The sequence below is a fragment of the Odocoileus virginianus genome, unplaced genomic scaffold (assembly GCF_023699985.2).
Source record: "Odocoileus virginianus isolate 20LAN1187 ecotype Illinois unplaced genomic scaffold, Ovbor_1.2 Unplaced_Scaffold_16, whole genome shotgun sequence".
NCBI lineage: Eukaryota > Metazoa > Chordata > Mammalia > Artiodactyla > Cervidae > Odocoileus > Odocoileus virginianus.
In genome coordinates this window covers 683059-709097 of record NW_027224278.1, presented here as the reverse complement: position 1 = coordinate 709097, position 26039 = coordinate 683059, and the positions used below count along the sequence as shown (strand labels likewise).

Below are 26039 nucleotides of genomic sequence, written 5' to 3'. Positions count from 1 at the left end.
ACCTGCCATCTCCTCTACCTTTCCCCAGATCACCACATGGTTCCACTCTCCTGGCTCAAGTTTTGCCTTCTAATGAGCTCATATATGGACCAGCGCCTTGACACTGTAAGCTCTCTGCATACATTGGCACCATCAATATGTGGGCCATATTGATTGGCTTCATTTTCCTACAGAGCACTCAGAACTACCTAGCATCCATGTATTTATGTTTCTGGCACTGTTTCTACCTGATGCTTCTTAAGGCTGTTTACATTTGGCCAGAGTATAGACTCTATTTCCTTACATCAAAAGATAGCCATGGTGCACTCAAGCAGAAACCGTATTCAGTTTAATGCATATTAGCAGGCGTGAGAGCCTCCCTTAAGGGTCTCAAAGAACAGGAGCTAATAAGAATCTTTGTCAGGGTTTCTGTAAGAAGTGTTATCATGCAGAATCCGGTTGTACACGTATAAGAATTGACTGGGAGCAATTGGTAAGGTATTGTCAGGTTTGAAAACAATCAGGAAGAAACCCTTTTGGTTAAATATTTGCTGAGACCTTCTCTCTGCTAGACACAACTTTGCAGAGATAATAGCGGGCATGTAACATATTCTAGGAAGTCTTCTAAGTGCTTTCTAAGGCAACAAGCATTCTTGTCTTCATCATACAGGTCATGAAACTGAAGCAGGGAGAGGTTAGGCATCCTGGCCATGGTCACAGTTTGTAAACTGTAGCATTAAAAAAAGATTTAATCTAGCTCCAGAAGTCATGCTCCTAACCCTTTTTCTATACGTGCATGCTTCAGAGATGAATAAAATCCATTTCATGCCTTATGGGAGTCATAGCACAGCGGCATAGACATAAAAGTAGATACATAGTTACCATGAGGGTCAATTGCCTAGTTGTGTCCGACTAGTTTGAGGCCCCATGGACTGTAGCCCGCCAGGCTCCTCGATCCATGGAATTCTCCAGGCAAGAATACTAGAGTGTGTAGCTGCCTCTGCCAGAGGATCTTCCTGATCCAGGGATCGAACTCAGGTCTCCTGCATCGCAGGCAGATTCTTTACAGTCTGAGCCACCAGGAAAGCCTCTAGTTACAAAAGAGCTTGATAACTACGGCAGTGACGCTGGCGACTCTTGGACATGAATTTGAGTAAGCTCCGGGAGTTGGTGATGGACAGGGAAGCCTGGCAAGCTGCAGTCCATGGGGTCACAAAGAGCCGGACACGACTGAGCGACTGAACTGAACTCTGTCAGATGCTTTACACATTATGTGATTTAATCCTCACAGTGAGAAGGCAAAGTAAGTACAGGTGCACCATCTAAGAGGCAGAGTGGTGAAGTGGTTCCCCAAAGAGCACACAACGGCTCATTTGTCCTAATCAGACACAGTCCTACACAAACACCGTCCCAGGCACCGGGTGCACAGCAGGGAAAACCATCAACTTAGAGACGCTAAGCAATACCTGTAAGACAGGGGTCCCTTATGTATGTCAGGTGAACTAAGAACTGCGCCCCAAAAGAAAGTAAAGTATGAGAAGGGGGAGGAGGGATGAACCAGGTCGCAATTTTAAATGCCGATGGTCACGGGATGCGTGCCTTACACGCGTGCGTTACGCGCAAATGTAAGAAGCTTACATTTCAGTAAGGGGCCTGTGACTTGTACACTGAAGGCTCTAGGGAGCCATGGTAGGGTTCTGAGCAAGGGAGGGTCGTGATCTCTGGCCACAGCCGTGAGGATCGGGTTTAATGGTAAGAAAGCAGGTGGCCTGTTCCCTGAGGGCCATTTGGGCTGAGACGGAAGCATTGGAATAACAGCAAGGTTTCTGGCAAGGCGGTGTCGACGTGAACTGGGACGGAGTCACAGCGACAATTGTCGCTTGGGGCTGGGGCAGTGATAAGTACGTGTTCAGTGTTGACATGAATAACCACCACAAGCCCACCTTTGAACTTTTTCTTAAAGGAAGGAGCGAAGCAGCGTTCGCGAGGGAAAGGCCGCGTAACCTTTAGCAGGGAACTGAAAAGAACCACCGAGCGGGACCGGAAGTGGGGAGCCAGCGCGGCCGCGAGAGGCTTTTCTGCGCACGCGCGGCCTGGCCCGCCAGGGGCGGGGCCACGGCGCTTGTAGCGGGCCCCCCCCCCGGTGCGCCGAGAAGGGGAGGGGACAGCTCGCGCCCCGCCTGGCCTCTTCCGCCGCCGCCGTGGGAATGGAAACATCTACCCCACGTACCGGAAGCCAGCTCGCGCAGACGGCGGCGCGCCACTCCGCGTCCTCCCGCGGCGAAGCCCCGCGGGTGTCATCGCGAGACGAGCTCGCCGAAATGGCCGCCGCCAGTCAAGGTAAGGGCGGGCACGGGCCCCCGGTGGCGCCGCGAGGAGCCGCCTCCCCGGGCTCCGGAAGGGGACGGCCTCCGCGCCTCCCAGGCCAGGCCGCGCTCCCCGCCCCGAGGAGCCCGCTCGGCTCAGGGGCGGGGGAGAGCGCTGGGGCTCGGGCCGGGCCGGGCCAAGGTCAGCGGCCGCGCTGGAGCCGAGCTTTTCCGGGGGGGTCGGCGCGGGGCAGGCTCCTCCGCCTTCCGGCCCCTCCCGGGCAGCCTGGGCCAGGCAACTTTTGGTCTGTGTTCTCAGAAGCGGTCGGGAACCCGGAGACTTCCGGCGGGTCGTTCTGTGTGCGGGCTGCCTCTCCTGGCGCTTTGATGGGTTTGAAAGCGGACATAGGGTACGGTTCTTGGAAATCGTCTCTGTAATCTGCATAGTCAGGAGTCCCAGAAAAAGAAAAAACGGAGTTCCTGTAATCAAATACACAGTGGACCAAGTATTTTGAAGTCCTGCTTCTTGTCCCACTGTGAATGCTGCAGACTGTATTCAGTTCAGTACTGTCTCACTGGGTTTCCCTGGTGGCTCAGATGGTAAAGCGTCTGCCTGCAATGCGGGAGACCTGGGTTCGATCCCTGGGTCGGGAAGATGATCCCCTGGAGAAGGAAATGGCCACCCGCTCCAGTTACTCTTGCCTGGAAATTCCATGGACGGAGGAGCCTGGTGGGCTACAGTCCATGGGGTCGCAAAGAGTCGGATACGACTGAACGACTTCACTTTCACTGTCTCACAGAGCCATCACTGAAAACTCATATAAACATATATACTTATATGAGTCTTATAAACTTATATAAACAAGGTTACAGAAATTCTGTTTAAAAACACAAGAGTGGAAGGACTCAGGATTCATTCTTTATTATTTGCCATGTTTCACTGTTATCTGTACTCCTCGGTTATGGACAGCTGTCGTGTCCATGTGGTGGAGATAGCCCCGCACCTCTTCCCAGCTCCGGGTTCAGCGCCGTCACAATTCCGTGATGTCACCACGCCCTGGCTGTGCGTGTCCAAGACAGACAGACACACACACACCAGTCTGCACCTGCCCCAGCTCTGCGTTCATTGCCGTCACAATTCCGTGATGTCACTCCCTGGCTGTGCATGTCTAAGACATACGCAGACACACACACACACACCAGTCTGCCCCTGCCCCAGCTCCGCATTCAGTAGCGTCACAATTCTGTGATGTCACGCCCTGGCTGTGGGTGTGCAACACACACACACCAGTCTGCCCCCCCACACACCAGTCTATGCCCCTACATCAGTATGCACACACACACTCACACCAGTCTGTTCACACACACACACTAGTCTGCACCTGCCCCAGCTCCGTGTTCAGTGCCGTCACAATTCAGTGATGTCACGCCCTGGCTGTGGGTGTGCAACACACACACACCAGTCTGCCTCCCCCACACCAGTCTGTCCTCCCACACACACACTCATACCAGTCTGCCCCCACACACACCACACACCACTCTGCTCACAGACACACACACACCAGTCTGCCTCCCCCACACCAGTCTGTCCCCCCCACACACACCACACACCAGTCTGCCCCCACACACACCACACACCAGTCTGCCCCCACACACACCACACGCCACTCTGCTCACAGACACACACACACCAGTCTGCCTCCCCCACACCAGTCTGTCCCCCCCACACACACCACACACCAGTCTGCCCCCACACACACCACACGCCACTCTGCTCACAGACACACACACACCAGTCTGCCTCCCCCACACCAATCTGCCTCCCCCCCACACACACTCATACCAGTCTGCCCCCACACACACCACACACCACTCTGCTCACAGACACACACACACCAGTCTGCCTACCCCACACCAGTCTGTCCCCCCCCCACACACCACACACCAGTCTGTCCCCCCCACACACACCACACACCACTCTGCTCACAGACACACACACACCAGTCTGCCTCCCCCACACCAGTCTGGCCCCCCCACACACACCACACACCAGTCTGCCCCCACACACACCACACGCCACTCTGCTCACAGACACACACACACCAGTCTGCCTCCCCCACACCAATCTGCCTCCCCCCCACACACACTCATACCAGTCTGCCCCCACACACACCACACGCCACTCTGCTCACAGACACACACACACCAGTCTGCCTCCCCCACACCACTCTGCCTCCCCCCCACACACACTCATACCAGTCTGCCCCCACACACACCACACGCCACTCTGCTCACAGACACACACACACCAGTCTGCCTCCCCCACACCAGTCTGGCCACACACCAGTCTGCCCCCACACACACCACACACCACTCTGCTCACAGACACACACACACCAGTCTGCCTCCCCCACACCAGTCTGTCCCCCCCACACACACTCATACCAGTCTGCCCCCACACACACCACACACCACTCTGCTCACAGACACACACACACCAGTCTGCCTCCCCCACACCAGTCTGTCCCCCCCACACACACTCATACCAGTCTGCCCCCACACACACCCCACACCACACTGCACACACACACACACACACCAGTCTGCCTCCCCACACCAGTCTGTCCCCCCCACACACACCACACACCAGTCTGCCCCCACACACACCACACACCACTCTGCTCACAGACACACACACCAGTCTGCCTCCCCCACACCAGTCTGCCTCCCCCACACCAGTCTGCCTCACCCCCACACACACTCATACCAGTCTGCCCCCACACACACCACACACCACTCTGCTCACAGACACACACACACCAGTCTGCCTCCCCAACACCAGTCTGTCCCCCCCACACACACCACACACCAGTCTGTCCCCCCCACACACACCACACACCACTCTGCTCACAGACACACACACCAGTCTGCCTCCCCCCCACACACACTCATACCAGTCTGTCCCCCCCACACACACCACACACCACTCTGCTCACAGACACACACACACCAGTCTGCCTCCCCCACACCAGTCTGTCCCCCCCGCACACACTCATACCAGTCTGCCCCCACACACACCACACACCACTCTGCTCACAGACACACACACACCAGTCTGCCTCCCCCACACCAGTCTGTCCCCCCCACACACACTCATACCAGTCTGCCCCCACACACACCACACACCACTCTGCTCACAGACACACACACACCAGTCTGCCTCCCCCACACCAGTCTGTCCCCCACACACACACTCATACCAGTCTGCCCCCACACACACCACACACCACTCTGCTCACAGACACACACACACCAGTCTGCCTCCCCCCACCAGTCTGTCCCCCCCACACACACCACACACCAGTCTGCCGCCACACACACCACACACCACTCTGCTCACAGACACACACACCAGTCTGCCTCCCCCACACCAGTCTGTCCCCCCCACACACACCACACACCAGTCTGCCCCCACACACACCACACACCAGTCTGCCCCCACACACACCACACACCACTCTGCTCACAGACACACACACACCAGTCTGCCTCCCCCACACCAGTCTGTCCCCCCCCCACACACCACACACCAGTCTGCCCCCACACACACCACACACCACTCTGCGCACAGACACACACACCAGTCTGCCTCCCCAACACCAGGCTGTCCCCCCCACACACACTCATACCAGTCTGCCCCCACACACACCACACACCACTCTGCTCACAGACACACACACACCAGTCTGCCTCCCCCACACCAGTCTGTCCCCCCCACACACACCACACACCAGTCTGCCGCCACACACACCACACACCAGTCTGCTCACAGACACACACACACCAGTCTGCCTCCCCCACACCAGTCTGTCCCCCCCACACACACCACACACCAGTCTGCCCCCACACACACCACACACCAGTCTGCTCACAGACACACACACACCAGTCTGCCTCCCCCACACCAATCTGCCTCCCCCCCACACACACTCATACCAGTCTGCCCCCACACACACCACACACCACTCTGCTCACAGACACACACACACCAGTCTGCCTCCCCCACACCAGTCTGGCCCCCCCCCACACACCACACACCAGTCTGCTCACAGACACACACACACCAGTCTGCCTCCCCCACACCAGTCTGTCCCCCCCCCACACACCACACACCAGTCTGTCCCCCCCACACACACCACACACCACTCTGCTCACAGACACACACACACCAGTCTGCCTCCCCCACACCAGTCTGTCCCCCCCACACACACCACACACCACTCTGCTCACAGACACACACACACCAGTCTGCCTCCCCCACACCAGTCTGTCCCCCCCACACACACCACACACCACTCTGCTCACAGACACACACACACCAGTCTGCCTCCCCCACACCAGTCTGTCCCCCCCACACACACTCATACCAGTCTGCCCCCACACACACCACACACCACTCTGCTCACAGACACACACACCAGTCTGCCTCCCCCACACCAGTCTGTCCCCCCCCCACACACCACACACCACTCTGCTCACAGACACACACACACCAGTCTGCCTCCCCCACACCAGTCTGTCCCCCCCACACACACCACACACCACTCTGCTCACAGACACACACACACCAGTCTGCCTCCCCCACCCCAGTCTGTCCCCCCCACACCCACCACACACCACTCTGCTCACAGACACACACCCACCAGTCTGCCTCCCCCACACCAGTCTGTCCCCCCCACACACACTCATACCAGTCTGCCCCCACACACACCACACACCACTCTGCTCACAGACACACACACCAGTCTGCCTCCCCCACACCAGTCTGTCCCCCCCCCACACACCACACACCACTCTGCTCACAGACACACACACACCAGTCTGCCTCCCCCACACCAGTCTGCCTCCCCCCCACACACACTCATACCAGTCTGTCCCCTCCACACACACCACACACCACTCTGCTCACAGACACACACACACCAGTCTGCCTCCCCCACACCAGTCTGTCCCCCCCACACACACTCATACCAGTCTGCCCCCACACACACCACACACCACTCTGCTCACAGACACACACACACCAGTCTGCCTCCCCCACACCAGTCTGTCCCCGCCACACACACTCATACCAGTCTGCCCCAACACACACCACACACCACTCTGCTCACAGACACACACACACCAGTCTGCCTCCCCCACACCAGTCTGTCCCCCCCACACACACCACACACCAGTCTGCCCCCACACACACCACACACCACTCTGCTCACAGACACACACACACCAGTCTGCCTCCCCCACACCAGTCTGTCCCCCCCACACACACTCATACCAGTCTGTCCCCCCCACACACACCACACACCACTCTGCTCACAGACACACACACCAGTCTGCCTCCCCCACACCAGTCTGTCCCCCCCACACACACTCATACCAGTCTGCCCCCACACACACCACACACCACTCTGCTCACAGACACACACACCAGTCTGCCTCCCCCACACCAGTCTGTCCCCCCCACACACACCACACACCAGTCTGCCCCCACACACACCACACACCAGTCTGCTCACAGACACACACACACCAGTCTGCCTCCCCCCCACCAGTCTGTCCCCCCCACACACACCACACACCAGTCTGCCCCCACACACACCACACACCAGTCTGCTCACAGACACACACACACCAGTCTGCCTCCCCCACACCAGTCTGTCCCCCCCACACACACCACACACCAGTCTGCCCCCACACACACCACACACCACTCTGCTCACAGACACACACACCAGTCTGCCTCCCCCACACCAGTCTGTCCCCCCCCCCACACACACCACACACCAGTCTGCCCCCACACACACCACACACCACTCTGCTCACAGACACACACACCAGTCTGCCTCCCCCACACCAGTCTGTCCCCCCCACACACACTCATACCAGTCTGCCCCCACACACACCACACACCACTCTGCTCACAGACACACACACACCAGTCTGCCTCCCCACACCAGTCTGTCCCCCCCACACACACCACACACCAGTCTGCCCCCACACACACCACACACCACTCTGCTCACAGACACACACACCAGTCTGCCTCCCCTACACCAGTCTGTCCCCCCCACACACCACATACCAGTCTGCCCACACACACACCACACACCACTCTGCCCACAGACACACACACACACACCAGTCTGCCCACCTACACACACATACACCAGTCGGCCCCACACACAAACACCAGTCTACCCCCCACACCAGTGTGCACACACACAGACACACACACAGACACACACCAGTCTGTGTGTGCACACACACACATACACACCAGTATGTACACACACACTGACACACACCAATCTGCACACACACACACATACACACCAGTCTACCCCCCACACACACACCAGTCTGCCCCCCACACACACCCATCTATCCTACCACAGAAGTCTCCACACACACACACACACACACCAATCTGCCCCCACCCCAGCTCCATGTTCAGTGCTGTCACAATTCAGTGATGTCACGCCCTGGCTGTGGGTGTGCACAACACACCAGCCCGTCCCCACCCTGTCACGATCCTTACACATTTCCCAGCATACCACGGAATTGCAGTGACTCTTAAGATGTTGGTAAAGAGTCAGCCTGCACAATGAGGTACCATTATACACCAGTCAGGATGGCTGCTATCCAAAAGTCTACAAGCAATAAATGCTGGAGAGGGTGTGGAGAAAAGGGAACCCTCTTACACTGTTGGTGGGGATGCAAATTAGTACAGCCACTATGGAAAACAGTGTGGAGATTCCTTAAAAAGCTGGAAATAGAACTGCCATATGACCCAGCAATCCCACTTCTGGGCATACACACCAAGGAAACCAGATCTGAAAGAGACACGTGCACCCCAATGTTCATCACAGCACTGTTTATAATAGCCAGGACATGGAAGCAACCCAGATGCCCATCAGCAGACGAATGGATGAGGAAGCTGTGGTACATATACACCATGGAATATTACTCAGCCATCAAAAAGAATTCATTTGAATCAGTTCTAATGAGATGGGTGAAACTGGAACCCATTATACAGAGCAAAGTAAGCCAGAAAGATAAAGACCATTACAGTATAGTAACACATATATATGGAATCTAGAAAGATGGTAACGATAACCTTATATGCAAAAAAAGAAAAAAGAGACTCAGATGTATAGAACAGACTTGTGGACTCTGTGGGAGAAGGCGAGGGCGGGATGTTTCAAGAGAACAGCATCGAAACATGTATATCTAGGGTGAAACAGATCACCAGCCCAGGTTGGATGCATGAGACGAGTGCTCAGGCCTGGTGCACTGGGAAGACCCAGAGGGATGGAGTGGAGAGGGAGGTGGGAAGGGGGACCGGGATGGGGAATACATGTAAATCCATGGCTAATTCATTTCAATGTATGACAAAAACCACTGCAATGTTGTAAAGTAATTAGCCTCCAACTAATAAAAATAAATTAAAAAAAAAAAAAAAGAGTCAGCCTGCAATGCGGGAGACCTGGGTTCAATATCTGGGTCAGGAAGATCCCTGGGGAAGGAAATGGCAACCCACTCCAGTGTTCTTGCCTGGAGAATCCCATAGACAGAGAAGCCTGGTGGGCTACAGTCCACGGGGTCACAAAGACTCGGACACGACTGAGTGATGAACACTTGCAAGGTGTTGGTATCCATAAGGGAGTTTCTGCAGAGCAGACTGCACTCAATTTACTTAAAACATGTAGCGAATAAGGTGTTTGCACCTAGGAAATTGTGGTGAGAAACCTTGATGTTGACAGTAGGAATTTGTCTTTATCATACTGATGATCACTAATCCTGTAATCCTTTCTGCCCCAACCAGTAAGCAAGGCTACTAACTTTTCCACATAGCGCTTGGCAGCATTTGTTGAATGACTGAGTGACTTTGGGTGAACTCACTGTCTCTGATTTGACCCGTTTGGGCTGGAGCCCCCTCTTGAGCTAAGGGTCTTGATAAAATGACATTAAAACAAAACTCAAAACTCTTGCTTGTTTTCAGTGATGTTGTTTAACCCAGGGAGAGATTTTCTTCTTCAACACAGCATTAATGTGTTGTGGTTACATTAGAAGAAAATTTGTCATTTAACTACTGCTTAGGCCATACAGGGCTTCCCAGGGGGCTCAGTGGTAAAGAGTCTGCTTGCCAGCATGGGAGACGCAGGTTCAATCCCTGGGTGGAAGGAAATGACAACCCATTCCAGTATTCTGGCCTGGGAAATCCCATGGGACAGAAGAGCTTGGTATGCTACAGTCCATGGGGTCAGAAAGAGTCAGAAAGGATTGAGCAACTGAACAACAGCAGGCCCTAGAAAATCCAGTTCCTTAAATGCCCGTAGTTTGGTTTTGCTAAATTGGGATATGTGGTCCGCCTTGAATTAATTCTTCAATTATATTTTGGGCATTGTGTCAAGTAAGGAGTGACCTTTTGTCTTTATTAGTACAGATACCTAGTAGTTCTCACACAATGTGTTGAACACTTTCTTTCCCTAGTAAATAACTTTCGTGCTGTTTTACTGACAGTCAAATGACTGTATGTGTAGGTCTACTTCTAGACTCTGGAGTCTCTTCCATTGGTAGATTTTTCTATGCTTACATCATTTCTGCACTGGCAAATAGAGTAGTTATATAACTCTTGAAATTAGTTACCTCCGTGTTACTATAACTTTGTAAGAAGTCTTCAAATGCTTTGAGCTTTATTTTTTTTCTCCCACAGTTGTTTTGGTCACTGGTGGCACATTGTGTTTTCCTAAGTGATTTCGGTGATATCTCTGCATTCCCCATGCTTTTTTTTTTTTTCAGTGTGACTTTGACACTCAGCAGTACTGGGGTCTATCTATATTGCCCCTTGAATCTTGAGTGGAAGTTTGTGACTGCTCCAACAGAATACAGTGAAAATAACGCTGCATGGCTTTGGAGGCTAGGTTTGAAATGATAATGAAGCTTCTGCCTAGCCCTTGAGTTTCCTCACTGTCTTACTCACTTTCTTCAGACAGGCACCCCTGACCCTAGCCACCAGGTGGTAAGGAAGCCCAAAGTAACCCTGAGCAATGCAGCCTGTATGTGTGGATGGAATAGATGATCCCAGACCCCTGCCTGAGATTGCCACTCTGCAGTGTTTTGTCATTTACAGTGTAGAGTTCTTGTACCTCTTTCATGAAATTTATTTTCCTATAGAGAGAGGGATTAAACTTAACTTTTTCCCCCCTTTGAGGGTACATAGATCACCTAACTTCTGAGCCTTCACTTCTTTAACTATAAAATGGGTTTAACAAATTGTACTTTGTTCTGTACCTGCTTTGTTCCTTGGGTGTAGTTATACCTGTTTATTCCTGAGCACATTGCCTGGTCAATAGTAACAGTTCTCTTCAGTGGTCAGCCACTTAGTACTGAGAGTTTGTGAATTTGTTGAGCTACTAAATAGTTACTCCTGAAAAAGAGAGACAACTGAAGAAAATCCATTTCATTTAGGAGGCATGATTAAGTTCTCCTACCAGTTTTTCCTGGGTCCTTTTGGAGGTTTTTCAGCTTGAGGGGAGAAACTGGAGTACTCATTCTAAATTGTGGAGATTTTTTTCCCCTCCAAGATATTTGTTGATTTTCATCTGATTTTCAAAAGTTGCTGGTCAGAATTCCCGAGCAAATTTGCTATTTAAAACAGATAAATATTTGGAGGTTCTTATTAAGCTGTCTCTGTTTCCTTAAATGTCTCTTAATCTAGGGTAGGAATGTTAGTAATTTATTGTGACAGTAACTGTTTTCTTATGCAGTATCTTAATTCTTGTAGGAAACTTTGAGGGAAAGTTTGAGTCACTGGACCTTGCAGAACTTGCTAAAAAGCAGTCATGGTGGCGCACGCTGTTTGGGCAAGAATCTGGGCCTTCAGCCGAAAAGTATAATGTGGCAACCCAGCTGTTAATTGGAGGTGTCACTGGATGGTAAGTGATGGAAATGATGTCCAGTGTCTGTTTTTGGCACAATGCAGTGTTTTGGTCATAGAAACCATCTCCTGTAACCAATGAAAACACATTAACTTTTGTGAAATTGATCAGTGTTTTGATCATAGAAACCATGTCCTGTAACCAATGAAAACACGTTGACTTTTGTGCAATTGATCACTTCACGTGTTGTATACATCTACACATAATGGTCAAGTGCAATTTAATGGTTACACATCGTATTCACTACTTGCCAGGTGCAATTTTAAGGATATAGATCCCGCATTTCCTGCTCACAGCAACTCTGAAATGGGTATTGCTATGATCTATCATCATTTCATAGAAACTAAGGCATAGAAAAGGGGCTTCCCTGAGAGCTCAGTTGGTAAAGAAGCCGCCTGCTGATTCCTGGGTTGGGAAGATCCCCTGCAGAAGGGGTAGGCTGCCCACTCCAGTATTCTTGGGCTTCCCTGGTGGCTCAGCTGGTAAAGAATCTGCCTGCAATGCGGGAGACCTGGGTTTGATCCCTGGGTTGGGAAGATCCCCTGGAGAAGGGAAAGGCTACCCACTCCAGTATTCTGGCCTGGAAAATTCCATGGACTGTATAGTCCATGGGGTCGCAAAGAGTCAGACATGACTGAGTGACTTTCACTTCACAAGACCTGGAAAGGTGTACTTGTCCAGGACCACATAGTGAGTGCTTTGAATCACTATAGATCACTTGGCATCTTCTAGAATCGTATGTGAATGGAATTATGCAGTGTGTATTCTTTTTTTTTTTTTAATCTGGCTTCTTTCCCTGAGCATACTAATTTCGAGGTTCAGCTGTGCTGTTGTGTGTATCACTAGTTCATTCCCTTTTATTACTGAGTAGTAGTACACTGTATGGATAAAATAGTTCATCCATTCCCCTTTGATGATACTGGTTTGTTTGCACTTTGGGGCTAAAACTGCTGTTCATGTTTGTATACCCATCTTTGTATGACCTTATGCTTTCCATTTCTTGTGGGTAAATACCTCGAAAAAGTATGGTTGAGTCATAGTAGGTGAATGTCTTAACTTTTTAAGACTCTGTCAAGCAGTTTTCTAGAGTACTGTCTTACGTCTCCCCCAGCAGTGTATTAGGGTTCCAGTTTCTCCAAATCCTAACACTTGGCATAATGTCTTTTTTGTTAAGTGTGGTTGATTTACAATATTGTATTACTTTCAGATGCACAGTGTAGTGATTCAGTATTTCTGCTGGTTAAACTCCATTCTTACAAGATAATGTAAGAATTCTGACAAGATAATGGCTCTGTTTTCCCTGTGCTGTACAATATATCCTGGTTGCTTATCTAGTTGAACAGCAGCAGCAGCAGTTCTAATCCCCTAGCCCTATCTTGTCCCTTCCCACTTTCTTCTGCCACTGGTAAACACTGGTTTGTTCTCTATGTCTTTCAGTCTATTTCTGGCATAATATGTTTTTTATTACAGCCATCCTAGTGGCTGTGAAGTGATATCTCATTGTAGTTTTAATTTACATTTTTGTGATGAATAATGATGTTGAATATTTTTTTCATGGGCTTGTTTTTACTATCCCATCTGTTTTTGGTGAGGTATGCTTAGATATTTTCTACATACTTTTATTGGGGAGTTGATTTTTTCTCACTACTGGGTGGTGAGATTTCTTTATATTCTGGATGCAAGTCTTAGATACATGATTTGCAAGTATATTCTACTTTATAGCTTTTTATTATTTTGACAGTGTCTTTCAAGGAACAGAAGATCTTAATTTTGAAATACCACTTATCAATTCTTTCTTTTATAGCTGTGGCTTTTGGTGTCATGTCTGAGAATATTTACCTAATCCAGGATCACCAGAAGTTTCTTCTGTGTTTTCTTCTATATGATATATAGGTTTGGATTTTTCATTTAGTTCGGTGATCTGTTTTGATTAACTTTTGTATATGTTGCTATGAATCGTGGTTCATCACTTATATTACAGAAATGCAATTGCTTTTTGTATATTGATCCTGCACCCTGCAGCCTTGCCAGAGTCACTGATTTGAAGAGTTGGGGGTCCCCAAGACTACTCTCATGTTTGACAGTTGCCTTGGAGGATCCACAGAACTCACTGAGAGCTGGTTTATTCATGGGTACAATTTTTACCACAAAAGGATACAGATTAAAATCAACCAAGGGAAGAGCCACGTGGGGCAAGGTTCAGGAAAGTGGAGTCTGTATGTTTAAAACAGGTTTCTTGTAGACAGCATGTAGGTGGGTCTTCCTTTTTTCATTCCACTTTTACAATCTATTCATTTTAATTAGAGTGCTTAGATGGTTTCTGGCAAAGGAAATGGCAACCCACTCCAGTATTCTTGGCCTGAAGAATCCCGTGGACAGAGGAGCCTGGTGGGCTACAGTCCATGGGGAGTGACTGACACACAGGCTGTTTACATTTAAGTTTATTTTCCTTATTATCAGGTTTAAATTTATCATCATGGTATTGTTTTCTTTTGGATCAGGTGTGTGTGTAATACACATAGGTATACTAGGTATACCCATGTATATATTTTTTAATTAAGGTGAAATTCACCCAAAAGAAAACTTGACCTTTTAGAGTGTACAATTCAGTGGCATTTAGTCCATTCACAGCTTTTTGTAACCATGGCCTCTGTCTAGGTTTGAAATAAATCAAATCATACACTGTGACCTTCTGTGTCTGGCTTTCCCCGAGAGCATGTTTTTGATACTCATTCACGTTGCAGTGTGCATTGGGACTGCTTTCCTTGTTACAGCTACATCTCACCAACACTGTTTTCTCAAGTAAAAAAAATTATTATAGCCATCTTAGTGAGCGTGATCTGGGTCTGACATGGTGACTACTGATATTGAGCATCTTTCCATGTGTGTGTTGGCCATCTCTGCCTCTGATCTGGAGAAATGCAGTTGTTTTGTCTTTCTGTTCTTCAGTTGTAAGAATTCATTGCTTGGGATATTTGACTCTTGCCGGGGCTGCAGTCCATGGGGTCGCTAAGAGTTGGACACGACTGAGCGACTTCACTTTCACGCATTGGAGAAGGAAATGGCAACCCACTCCAGTGTTCTTGCCTGGAGAATCCCAGGGACAGGGGAGCCTGGTGGGCTGCTGTCTATGGGGTCGCACAGAGTCAGACATGACTGAAGTGACTTAACAGCAGCAGCAGCAGACCTGAATGAAAACATTTTATTCTATTAAGTTGTCTTTCTACTTTCTGGATAAAATCCTTTCTAGAAAATTTGATTTATTGAATTGGCTGTACTAGATCTCTGTTGCTGTGTGCAGGCTTTCTCTAGTTGCAGTTCCCAGGCTCTGGGCGCAGAGGCTTGGTTGCCTTGTGCCATCTGGAATCTTCCTGGATCAGGGATTGAATCCATATCACCTGCATTGGACATTCACCATGGGACCTCCAAGGAAGTGCGATAATGTCCTTTAATGGACAAAATTTTTAGTTTTGATGAAGTCCAGTTTTCTTTGTGCTTAGTTCTGTTGCTGCTGCTGACTCACATGAAAAGTTAAACTGAAAGTGGCTCAGTCTTTGCTACCCCAGGGACTTATAGTCCCTGGAATTCTCCAGGCCAGAATACTGGAGTGGGTAGCCTTTCCCTTCTCTAGGGGATCTTCCCAACCCAGGGATCAAATCCAGGTCTCCCACATCACAGGCAGATTCTTATCAGCTGAGCCACCAGGGAAGCCTGTAATTCTATTTATGCCCTTTCTTGGTTTATTAGCTATGTCTCTTCATTGTGTAATTTTCGTGGTTGCTTTAGGGTTTATAGGATGTATCTTCTATTTATCAGAGTCTGTCATCAAGAGAAATACCAGTTCACATAGACTGTGGTGCTCTTACAACAGTATACTTCCATTTAACTTCTTTACCCTTGATTTTCATTGTCATACGTTTATTTTTTTATTGTCATACATTTAACATTTATATGTTATTAATCTATAATGCATTCTTATTATTTTTCATTGAATATTTAATTCTTACATTTTTAAACAGGAGCCTGGCAGGGTCTCTAGGGTCGCAAGAGTTGGACACGATTTGTGACTAAACCACCACATATTTTTAAATAATAAAAATGAAACCTTGCAATTTACTCTCACAGTTTCTTTTGCTCCTCATGCTTTTGTGTGTATCTGCATTTCTAGCTGGTATCATTTTCCTCTGCCTGAAAGATTTTTTTTTAGTATTCTTTGTTCTTTTGGCCTACTAGTGATGATTTGTTTTTCAGATTTTGTGTATCTGAGAAAGGTCTTCATCTTTGTTTTTTGCAAGATATTTTTACTGGATATAGACTAGAACATTTTCCTCACTATTTATTCAAATATTTTTCTATCCTTCAACAATTACCAATAAGAGAGATATTACACTGCAGAAATAAATACACGCCACAGCTGTCTGCTTCATCGTTCGAGGCAGAATCCTGTCCCATTTCTGATGTGAGTCCTCTAGGCTCAAACACAGTCATGTTTTTCTTCCCTCCATCACATGGCCTTAGTGCAGACCCTAGGCATGTCTCCTCCATTTTTCTAATCCATTCTCCACCACATCACCAGAGTTCTCTGAGAAATGCAGGTAGGGCGTTTCAAGGGATAATAGCCAGGTCATGGAAGCAACCTAGATGTCCATCAGCAGATGAATAGATAAGAAAGCTGTGGTACATATACACAATGGAATATTACTCAGCCATTAAAAAGAATGCATTTGAATCAGTTCTAATGAAGTGGATGAAACTGGAGCCTATTATACAGAGTGAAGTCAGAAAGAAAAACGCCAGTATGTATATTAACACACACACACACACACACACACACACACACACACACACATAATTTAGAAAGATGGTAATGATAACCCTATATGTGAGACAGCAAAAGAGACAGATGTAAAGAACAGTCTTTTGGACTCTGTGGGAGAAGGCGAGGGTGGGATGATTTGAGAGAATATCATTGAAACATGTATATTATCATATGTGAAATAGATCACCAGTCCAGGTGTGATGCATGAGACAAGTGCTTGGGGCTGGTGCACTGGGATGACCCAGAGGAATGGGATGGGGAGGGAAGTGGGAGGGGGGCTCAGGATGGGGAACACATGTACACCCATGGCTGATTCATGTCAATGTATAGCAAAAACCACTCCAATATTAAGTAATTAGCCTCCAATTAAAATAAAAAAAAAACTGTTAAGAAATAAAGGGATTTGCTCAAGACCACAGAACAAAGTAGGTAGAGCCAAGATCTCAGTCTGGGTCTTTCTGAGCTCCGAGTCTCTGCCGTTTCCTCCCTCTGGAGGGGACTGGCTGTATGTCCTATGTAGCAGGAAGTTGGCCGGATTGTCCCAAGGTAAGACATGAATGTTGTCAGAAGTCCACGTGTGTGCTTCTCTGACAGCTGGTTCCTTTGGTTTTTGTAGGTGCACGGGTTTCATATTCCAGAAGGTTGGAAAACTGGCTGCAACGGCTGTGGGAGGTGGATTTTTTCTGCTTCAGGTCTGTATGGGAAATGTTCCTGGATGCTTGGCTGTTCTTGCCCATTTGGAATGTAGCCGGGGGAGGTGCAATCTAGCCCTGGCTCTGTGACACTGAATGGTTTCACGTACTTTTTGAAAGGCTGATGACCTTTTGAGTCAACCTTCATCAAGTATCATGAGATGGATTCTTTTGTCATTTATAACATGGGAACATGCATATGTATTCCTTATCATCTCTCCCTTCCAGGGTTTTTAAGACTGCTTGAAAGATGAAGCAGGTGTGGTTTCAAAAATCCCCAGTGTGATGCAAGCGCCCTGTGATCTGACTTATTCTTAGACACTAAGCTGGTGAGACATGAGGGCTAAATGACCCTACAGTCAGATGGTCTGTGCTGTCCCTTGGCCTGGAGTTTGTATTTGAACAACTGCCTACTGGTTCCCTGAGGCCACCCCTGTCTACGTGGTTTGCAAACCTGACTCCACATTGGAATCACCTGGGCGTTTGATACAACACCAGGGCTTGGGGCCTGGCCTGCCAACCTCCATCTGATTTCAGAGCTTGTGAGCTTCCCTGGTCGCTCAGGTGGTAAAGTATCTGCCTGCAGTGTGGGAGACCTGGGTTCAATTCCTGGGTCGAGAAGATCTCCTGGAGAATGGCAGGGCAACCCACTCCAGTGTTCTGGCCTGGAGAACCCTCATGGACAGTGGAGCCCGGTGGGCTGCAGTCCATGGAGTTGCAAAGAGTCGGACGGGACTGAGCGACTCAGCCCAGCACCGGCAGGCTGGTCTGTTGGAATATTTTCCAGCTTCTGAGGTGCAGCTGAGCTGGCGAATGCCTGCTCTGTAGGAGCCATAGTTCGTAGACTTGTGCTGGGGTCCCATTTTAGCATGGTAGTCCCATGTGAGAGTCACAATTCGAGTGACTTTTCCCAATGGGTCAGGGTGCACAGGGATTTGGCTGTCACTGTCTTGGTGTCAAAAGGGGTGAGAAGAAGGAAGGATGATGACAACCCAGAAGGAAACAGGAAGGAGTGAGGAGGGGCTTGTCATTATCTTTCCTGGGTGATCATGGACCGTGTGGCAGGTGGGACATGGGGGTCCGTCACCAGGGTAGTCACAGTGTTGGGAGAACAGGGCTTGTCATTTGACATAAGGATCCAGGATCCTCTCTTGTCTCTGGATGACTGTCCTAGCCACCTTTTGCAAATGTCTTCCTTTTCCCAGTATTTGTACCACTGCCTCTATCATACATGCAAATTCATCTGTGGGTGGATTGGACTCTGTCTGCTTTGCTGGTCCTTGATAGTTGGTGAGACGGGTTCCTGCACGTATTCTTCAGGGTCATTGTGGTGGCCTCTGTACCTTTACTTCTCCTATTTAAACATTAGGACAGGCTTGTGAATTCCTTTCAGAGATTTTGTTTCTGTTTTGATTGGAATTGCATGGGAACCATATAGATAAATTGGTGGGGGGGAATTAAAATCTTTTATGAGACTGTATCATCTAGCTCTGAACACAGACTGTCTCTCCATTTCTTTTGGTCTTCTGTAGCATCTTTGCCTAGAATTTTATTATTTTTTCCATATAAATCTTGTCCATCTATGGCTCAGTTTTATTCCTTATAAGAGCTTGCCTTGCTCTTTTGCCTTTGCTCAGCCATTCACCCTTAGTCCTAAAGCTCTCTCGATTGGACTCAGAATGATACAACTCCTGATGTTGGACATCATCTCATGTGTTTATCTGCTGTCCAGAGCTCCTATTTGGTGAAGTATCTATTCAGGTCTTTTGCCTGTTTTTCTTTTTCTTTTTTTTTTTTTTCATGGATAATTGCCAGTATTTATTCTCAGAAGAGAAGGATGGTTAGACAATTTCAAAGTTTTCTTTTGTTTGCATTATAAATCAAAAGGAAATTTTTCTGCTTATTTGTTTAGCTGAGAGGATCCATTGCCTTTCATTAAGATTCCTAATAGAGTGAACTCTTCAGAAAGTAGGGACATTATTTAATGACTGTTTAAACTTGTTACATTTAAGACTGCTTCATTTTCCTGCCGTCCCTGGGGTGTTCTGAGGTTTAAGCGAGTTAATGAGTATAAGGCATGATGGAGCCTTTGCCTGTTTTTCGATTGTGTTTTCTGTTTCTGTTCTTTTTATTCTGGCCTATTAATCTCTGTGTCCATCTCTTCTGTGTGTCTTCTCCAATATCACACTGTCTTGATTGCTGTGAAATCAGGTAGTGTGATTTGGCTGTTCTAATTTCTTTGTCTTCTCATATAGATTGAGAAGCAGCTTGTTTAGATAGCTCTAAAACAGCTTGCTGGGGTTGGGTTTGCAGTAACTCTGGCCTAATCTGGGGCTTCCCTGGTAGCTCAGTTGGCAGAATCCACCTGCAATGCAGGAAACCTGGGTTTGATCCCTGGGTCGGGAAGATCCCCTGCAGAAGGGAATGGTTACCCACTCCAGTATTCTGGCCTGGAGAATTCCATGGACTTTATGGTCCATGGGGTCACAGAAGTTGGACACGACTGAGCGACTTTGACTTTCTTTCACTGGCCTGATCACTTCTATGTTGAGTCTTCCATTCTGTGTATATGGCCTGCTCCTCCATTTATTTTGGTCGTCTTTGAGTTTTTTCTTCAACATTTTGTCGTTTTTAGCATAGAGATATCCTGTATGATTTTTGTGTAGATTTGCACCTAGTATTCAGTTATTTTGTAGCTCTTGTAAAATCTTAAATTTTATTTCCCATTTCCAGTTCACATTGCTAACATTAACATTGCTAATGCAGTTGATTTTGTGTGTTCATCTTATAGTGTAGATCCTGGCTACATTCACTTTTGGGGGTGTAAAAATTGTGGGGTTTTGTTGGATTCTTTGAAATTATATAGAGAAACATGTCAACAAATAGTGACAGGTTTTTTTCCTTTCTCACCTGGATGCCTCTTACATCTGGATATAGCCAAACCACTCTCTTACAAGGCTGCTGGTTAACCCTCTCAGAAAGAGTGTGGTAGGAATGTCCATTTCCCTGTCTCCTTTCCAGCACTGTATTTTCAGTAGTTTATCTCTCTCCAATCTGATAAAAAGTTATGGTACCTTGTTAACTGTAATGTTAATTTCTTTGATTACTTATGAAGTTGAACTTCTCCCTTATGTTGGCCACTGTCTTCTGTGAGTGCCTTTTCTCTGTTTTTCAAGTGGGTTTTCTTCCTTACTGATCTCTAAAAGAATCTTACTTTTTATCAGTATTATTTTTTTTTATTGACATGTACTGCAAATACTTTCTCCAGCCTGGTTTGGGTGACGGATTAGTTGGCGGGTGCCATTAACTAAAAGACTTGAGGGTGAGCAACAGTGCAGGAGAAGACTAGACAGTGGAGAAGAATTTCAGTTTCAGATATTTTAAGCTATCTAGAGAGGTACAATTCATCATATCCAAAATTGGAAGGAGAGAAGTGTTATGTTTGGAGGGTTGGCTGTCTGTTTGTTCCCTGGGTAACACTAGTCCATCAGGAAAAGTCATGCCTGAATCAGTTTTATCCTGTTCTCACATTAGTGATGAAATAATTCCCACTGAGTCTGTGTGTGTGCCTGTCTTGAGTGAGGGAAGTAGTCATCTTCTGTAGGTATATTTGAATGGCTTCTCTCTGTGCCGCTTAAAAGAAATCACTCATGAGGAGTCTCTGTGGGGCCACGTTCTAAAAGATTTCTGAGCAGAAGTGATTACTACCTGACAGCCTTGCTCTGTTCAAGTGGTCAAGAAAGTCTAGCTTATGTTGACTTTAAGGTTTCTTTACCTTATCTCTCTACTTACAATTCTGATTTTCATTTACCATTGTATTTTTTAAGCTAACTTAAAACTTCATCGAGATGGGTAAGAGTTAAGGTAAAAGAATTGCCAGTAGTCATTGAAGGCCTATCTGTTGATTTCTGGTGCCAGGCATTGGGCCTTGCACATTGGATGGATGATGAGGAGCTGTGGAGCGAATATCATGGTCGTACCAAAACCTGAATGGCATATGTCTCGAAAAAATAGAAACTCAGAAGGGTTTTTGATAAAGGATTTTAGTAATTTATTCTGAACAAGAGAAATAACCAGCCTGTGTTTCTCCTCTTTTGCGGTCATTTTTGACACTAAAGCTTGCAAACCATACTGGCTACATCAAAGTGGACTGGCAGCGTGTAGAGAAAGACATGAAGAAGGCCAAAGAACAGCTGAAGATCCGCAAGAGCAACCAGATACCTACAGAGGTCAAGAGCAAAGCAGAGGAGGTAAGACTTCATTTTGTTTCTGTGCAGCCTAAGGGTGTAGACAACTTTGTCTGTACAAAAATGGAGAAGACATATCCGTATGTCAGCCTGGGATGGATTATCTTTACCTCAGAGGCATTTTCAAAGGGTAAACCTACAAGGACCAGTAGAAGGTTTGGTGACTTTTATTGGGGATGCAGGCACACATGTGGGTTGATCATCCCTTCAACTAGTTCTTGTCAGGAAGTGAGGAGGATGAGGACGTATGTTTTACAGCCACTCTGATCATTTTGATGGGCTTCCCTGTTGGTTCAGATGGTAAAGCATCTGCCTACAATGCAGGAGACCCTGGTTCGATCCCTGGGTTGGGAAGATCCCCTGGAGAAGGAAATGGCAACCCACTTCAGTACTCTTGCCTGGAAAATTCCATGGACAGAGGAGCCTGGTAGGCTACAGTCCATGGGGTCCCAAAGAGTCAGACACGACTGAGCAACTTGACCTTTCTGATCATTTTGAGTCATATTTTTGGGTGCATACCCATCTCTGAAGTGTCCAGAATATGTAGCCCAGGGGTTGGTAAACTTTTTTTGTAAAGGGTCAGATGATACATATTGTCAGCTCTGTATGCTGCGTGGTCTCTGTCACAACTATTGAATTCCAGGGTGTAGCGTGAAAATAGCCAGAGACGATGGGTAGGCAGGTGGGTGTGGCTGTGTTGCATTGAAATTTTATTTAAAATAAAATTTGGCCCTTGGGCTGTAGTTTGCTAGCCCCTGATCTGCCTTAAAAATCAGGTCAGATTATATTGGCTGATACTGGAGGGACAGGAGAAGACTGTCTATTTTGGAAGATGTATTATATTTTGTTAGGTCTTTATGATCTTCAGAAAGTTCTCAAATACCCCAAATAATTAAAGGCACTTAACTGGAGGAAGTAGACCAGGATCAAGGTGTTAAGAAGGTGCCTGATTAATTCTGCAAGGACTCAAGTGACCAGGAACACATCAGCAAATGTTTGCAAGTTGGAAAGTAGTTAGACAAGGCATAGATGACTTAGCAGAATATGAAAATACTGAACAGACAGCTCTGTGTGGTGGTAAGTGCTTGGCCAAAGCTGTCCATTATACTCAGATATAAAAGATAATGACATTTGGCCATTTGCAGCTACACGGATGGACCTAGAGATTATCATACTGAGGGAGGTAAGTCAGAAAGAGAAAAATTTCAAGGGGTAAACCTACAAGGACAAGTAGAAGGTTTGGTGACTTTTATTGGGGATGCAGGCACACACGTGGGTTGATCATCCCTTGAACTAGTTCTTGTCAGGAAGTGAGGAGGATGAGGACGTATGTTTTATGATCAGCTACTCTGATCATACTGAGGGAAGTAAGTCAGAAAGAGAAAAATCCCCTATGATAGCACTTATCAGTGGAATCTGAAATATGACACAAAGGAATATCTCTATGAAATAGAGACAGATTCCCAGAGAGAACAGACTCATGGGGGAGGGAAGGGGAGTGTGGGATTAGCAGCTACAGATTATTAAAAACTGTATCGATTGGGTACCTGCCCGGGCCTATGGTATAGCACAGGGAATTGCATCCAGCCTCCTGGGATAAACCGTAATGAGAAAGAATATCTTAAAAAAGAATATATGTGCACAACTGAGTAACTTTTCTGTGTCTAACTTTGCCAAACATTGTAGAAAACCTATACTTCGGTAAAATGGAAAAACAAATGAAAACAATGAAGCTATCCATTGCCCAGAGTGGCACGTGGCCTTTGTGGGGGTTCACATACTTAGATAGTCCTTTCCCCTTCCATCCCTCTCAAACTCAAGGTTATGAAAGTTGCACTTTTCTCACCTCTAAATTTTTTTTTTATTCAGACATGTACAAAAATAATGTATGGTTATCAAAAGCTTCTTTAATGATACAGGAATGTATACAATAAAAAATAATATTGTTCATGTTTGATTAGAACCTCCTGGTGACTTAACAGCGAACACTTGTAAACTAACCAGAAGGTTTGGAATTGGTTCATTCATTCCCCGAGTTTTTGCTTTCCTCTTCCGAGGGAGGGTGGCTGTTCTTGCAGTGAGCCCATTTTCATATTTGGGGTCAGTGTGTGGCAACCAGGAGGCCATCAGGGATTTCGACGTGAACAGTTGCAGTTGGATGGTGGGGTTGAGAGCCAAGGTGTAGCCAGTTGAGGTTCATTAGTAAAGAGCATGAATGCACACAGGTATTTCATAAAATGGTATGACTGTTTTCATCCCCACCCCACCCCCAGGGCAGATGGCAAGAGACAGTGCCTCTAATAAGGGGGTCAGGGAGGGGGTACTTAGATTCAGGAAATAAGCCAGGCTGCAAGGTGTGTTCTCGGTGAACACTTTTCTAAGGTGGTGTTTGCACATGGGAGCAGAGGGTGTCCATCCGCCCTGCTCAGCCAAGTGCAGTCTGGGATGGAGGTCAATCATGGGCACGTGCGGGAGCCATAGGGCTCCGAGTCTCAAACAGGCGGGACCTCTCACCGGAGGCAGGAAGCTGTGGGAATTGGAGAAAAAAATCCAATTTCAGAGGAGGGTGTCTGGCTAGACCCGGCAGATCGTGGGTGGGAGGAATGCGTGGACAGGTTGGGAGGAGAGACTTCTGCCAGCAACTTAGCCTAAGACCCGTCAGCTCGCCTTCAGAGCCTCGTCCTCCCCAATAACAGCATTCTCAGCTGAGTAATCCACTGTGCTGTCTTTTGTTCCTAGGTGGTGTTGTTTGTGAAGAAGAACGTTCTAGTGACTGGTGGCTTTTTCGGAGGCTTTCTGCTGGGCATGGCGTCCTAGAGGGGATGACTTCACCACCATTAGTCCTAGCTTTTTGCCAACCAGCAGCCTCTTCCCTCCACCCTAGGACAGCAGACTCCTCCTCCTCTTCCTCCTCCCTGCCATGGCGTATCTGAGTGGCTTCTGTAGGCATCTGGTGATTCAAATTGGGAACGGCCCCTCTGTGAGCTTGACGGCAATGGAAGAGACCGTAGACGTTAGCACTTACCTAGCACACTCCCCCGGGACTAATCTGTAGGTCAGCAAGTACATTCCTTTCTGTGTAAGATACTTAGCAGAACATAGGACAAGATGACAACGCCAAGTGGATCTTCAAAGGTTGCCCCACACTTGATTTGGAAAAGACATCGCAAGCATATAAGATACCTCATTAAGTTTTGCATGGAAAGGAACTGAATACACTAGCCTTTAAGCATGAAGGATTTTGCAATTGTGGTGTCTACTTTCTATTTTAGTAGATTTGAGATTACAGAAAGAGAACTACTCTTAGTGTGCGATAGTTGAAAAATCCGAATATGGAATGACCTTGTCCTAAAGTGACATACGATGAGCTGAAGCTGTGTTTGGTGGGAAGGCCTTTGGGGAAACCAAGCAGCTGATAACATTTAGGATGGTCAGACTTAGTGAATCATTTAAAGGCATTCAGATATTATCTAGGGATGTTTTCCACCACACAGGGTAATGTATTCCATGGCTGTTTCCAAAGGTTTATTGATGGTAAAATAAGTGACTTTAGGTGTAAGAGGGAAGAAGCTCTTGGGTGTTTAATAGAAAGGATTTAAAGCTTTGAACTTTTGTTTACTTCCGGTCAAAACGTCAGGGGTAGCCCGTAGCTCCTCTGTGTCAATTCTATTTCTTTATCTGGAGTTTTAAAATGGTGGCATTTCCAAGCATTAAAAATTTAGAACAGTAGCATCAAAGGTATCTACTGTCTCATGATGACCCCAATTCTTTGAACTTATCTTTAGAATTCAAGTTTATACACACAGCCATCCTTAGAAACAAGTCATTTTTCTGTAATGGCCTTTTACCATATCTGGAATATCCAGTGCAGAAAGGCAAGGCTGTGTCTTCACCATTGTATACATGGAGTCAAGCACTTAGTAGATACTCAGTCTGTTGAATATATGAGTAATGAGGTCATAGAAAAGTATGTGGAAAATGGAGTGATCAGCAGG

At 47.4% G+C, this 26039-nt stretch overlaps 2 protein-coding genes across 4 annotated transcripts in view; one reads left to right on the top strand and one right to left on the bottom strand.

Moving 5' to 3' along the window:
- The window catches only part of F8 (coagulation factor VIII), a 149363-nt gene extending 147065 nt beyond the window's left edge, over nucleotides 1–2298 (bottom strand). For all 3 annotated transcript variants that reach the window (XM_070462882.1, XM_070462883.1, XM_070462884.1), the window contains exon 1: nucleotides 2210–2298. The gene's annotated coding sequence lies outside the window, so the exon portion shown is untranslated. The remainder of the gene's footprint in view (nucleotides 1–2209) is intronic.
- FUNDC2 (FUN14 domain containing 2) lies at nucleotides 2132–25280 on the top strand. The gene is made up of 5 exons (XM_020889543.2): nucleotides 2132–2319; nucleotides 12133–12283; nucleotides 17722–17797; nucleotides 21916–22047; nucleotides 24784–25280. The coding sequence occupies exons 1-5, from the start codon at nucleotides 2187–2189 to the stop codon at nucleotides 24859–24861; spliced, it is 570 nt and encodes a 189-aa protein (XP_020745202.2). The 5' UTR covers nucleotides 2132–2186; the 3' UTR covers nucleotides 24862–25280.
- Nucleotides 25281–26039: the final 759 nt, after the last annotated feature.

Excerpts from the sequence above, each read along its gene's own strand:
- FUNDC2 (XM_020889543.2), top strand. The coding sequence starts at position 2,187 with ATGGAAACATCTACCCCACGTACCGGAAGCCAGCTCGCGCAGACGGCG. Across the intron at positions 2,320-12,132 it reads AATGGCCGCCGCCAGTCAAG|GAAACTTTGAGGGAAAGTTT; the intron begins GTAAGGGCGGGC and ends TAATTCTTGTAG. Across the intron at positions 22,048-24,783 it reads TCAAGAGCAAAGCAGAGGAG|GTGGTGTTGTTTGTGAAGAA; the intron begins GTAAGACTTCAT and ends TTTTGTTCCTAG.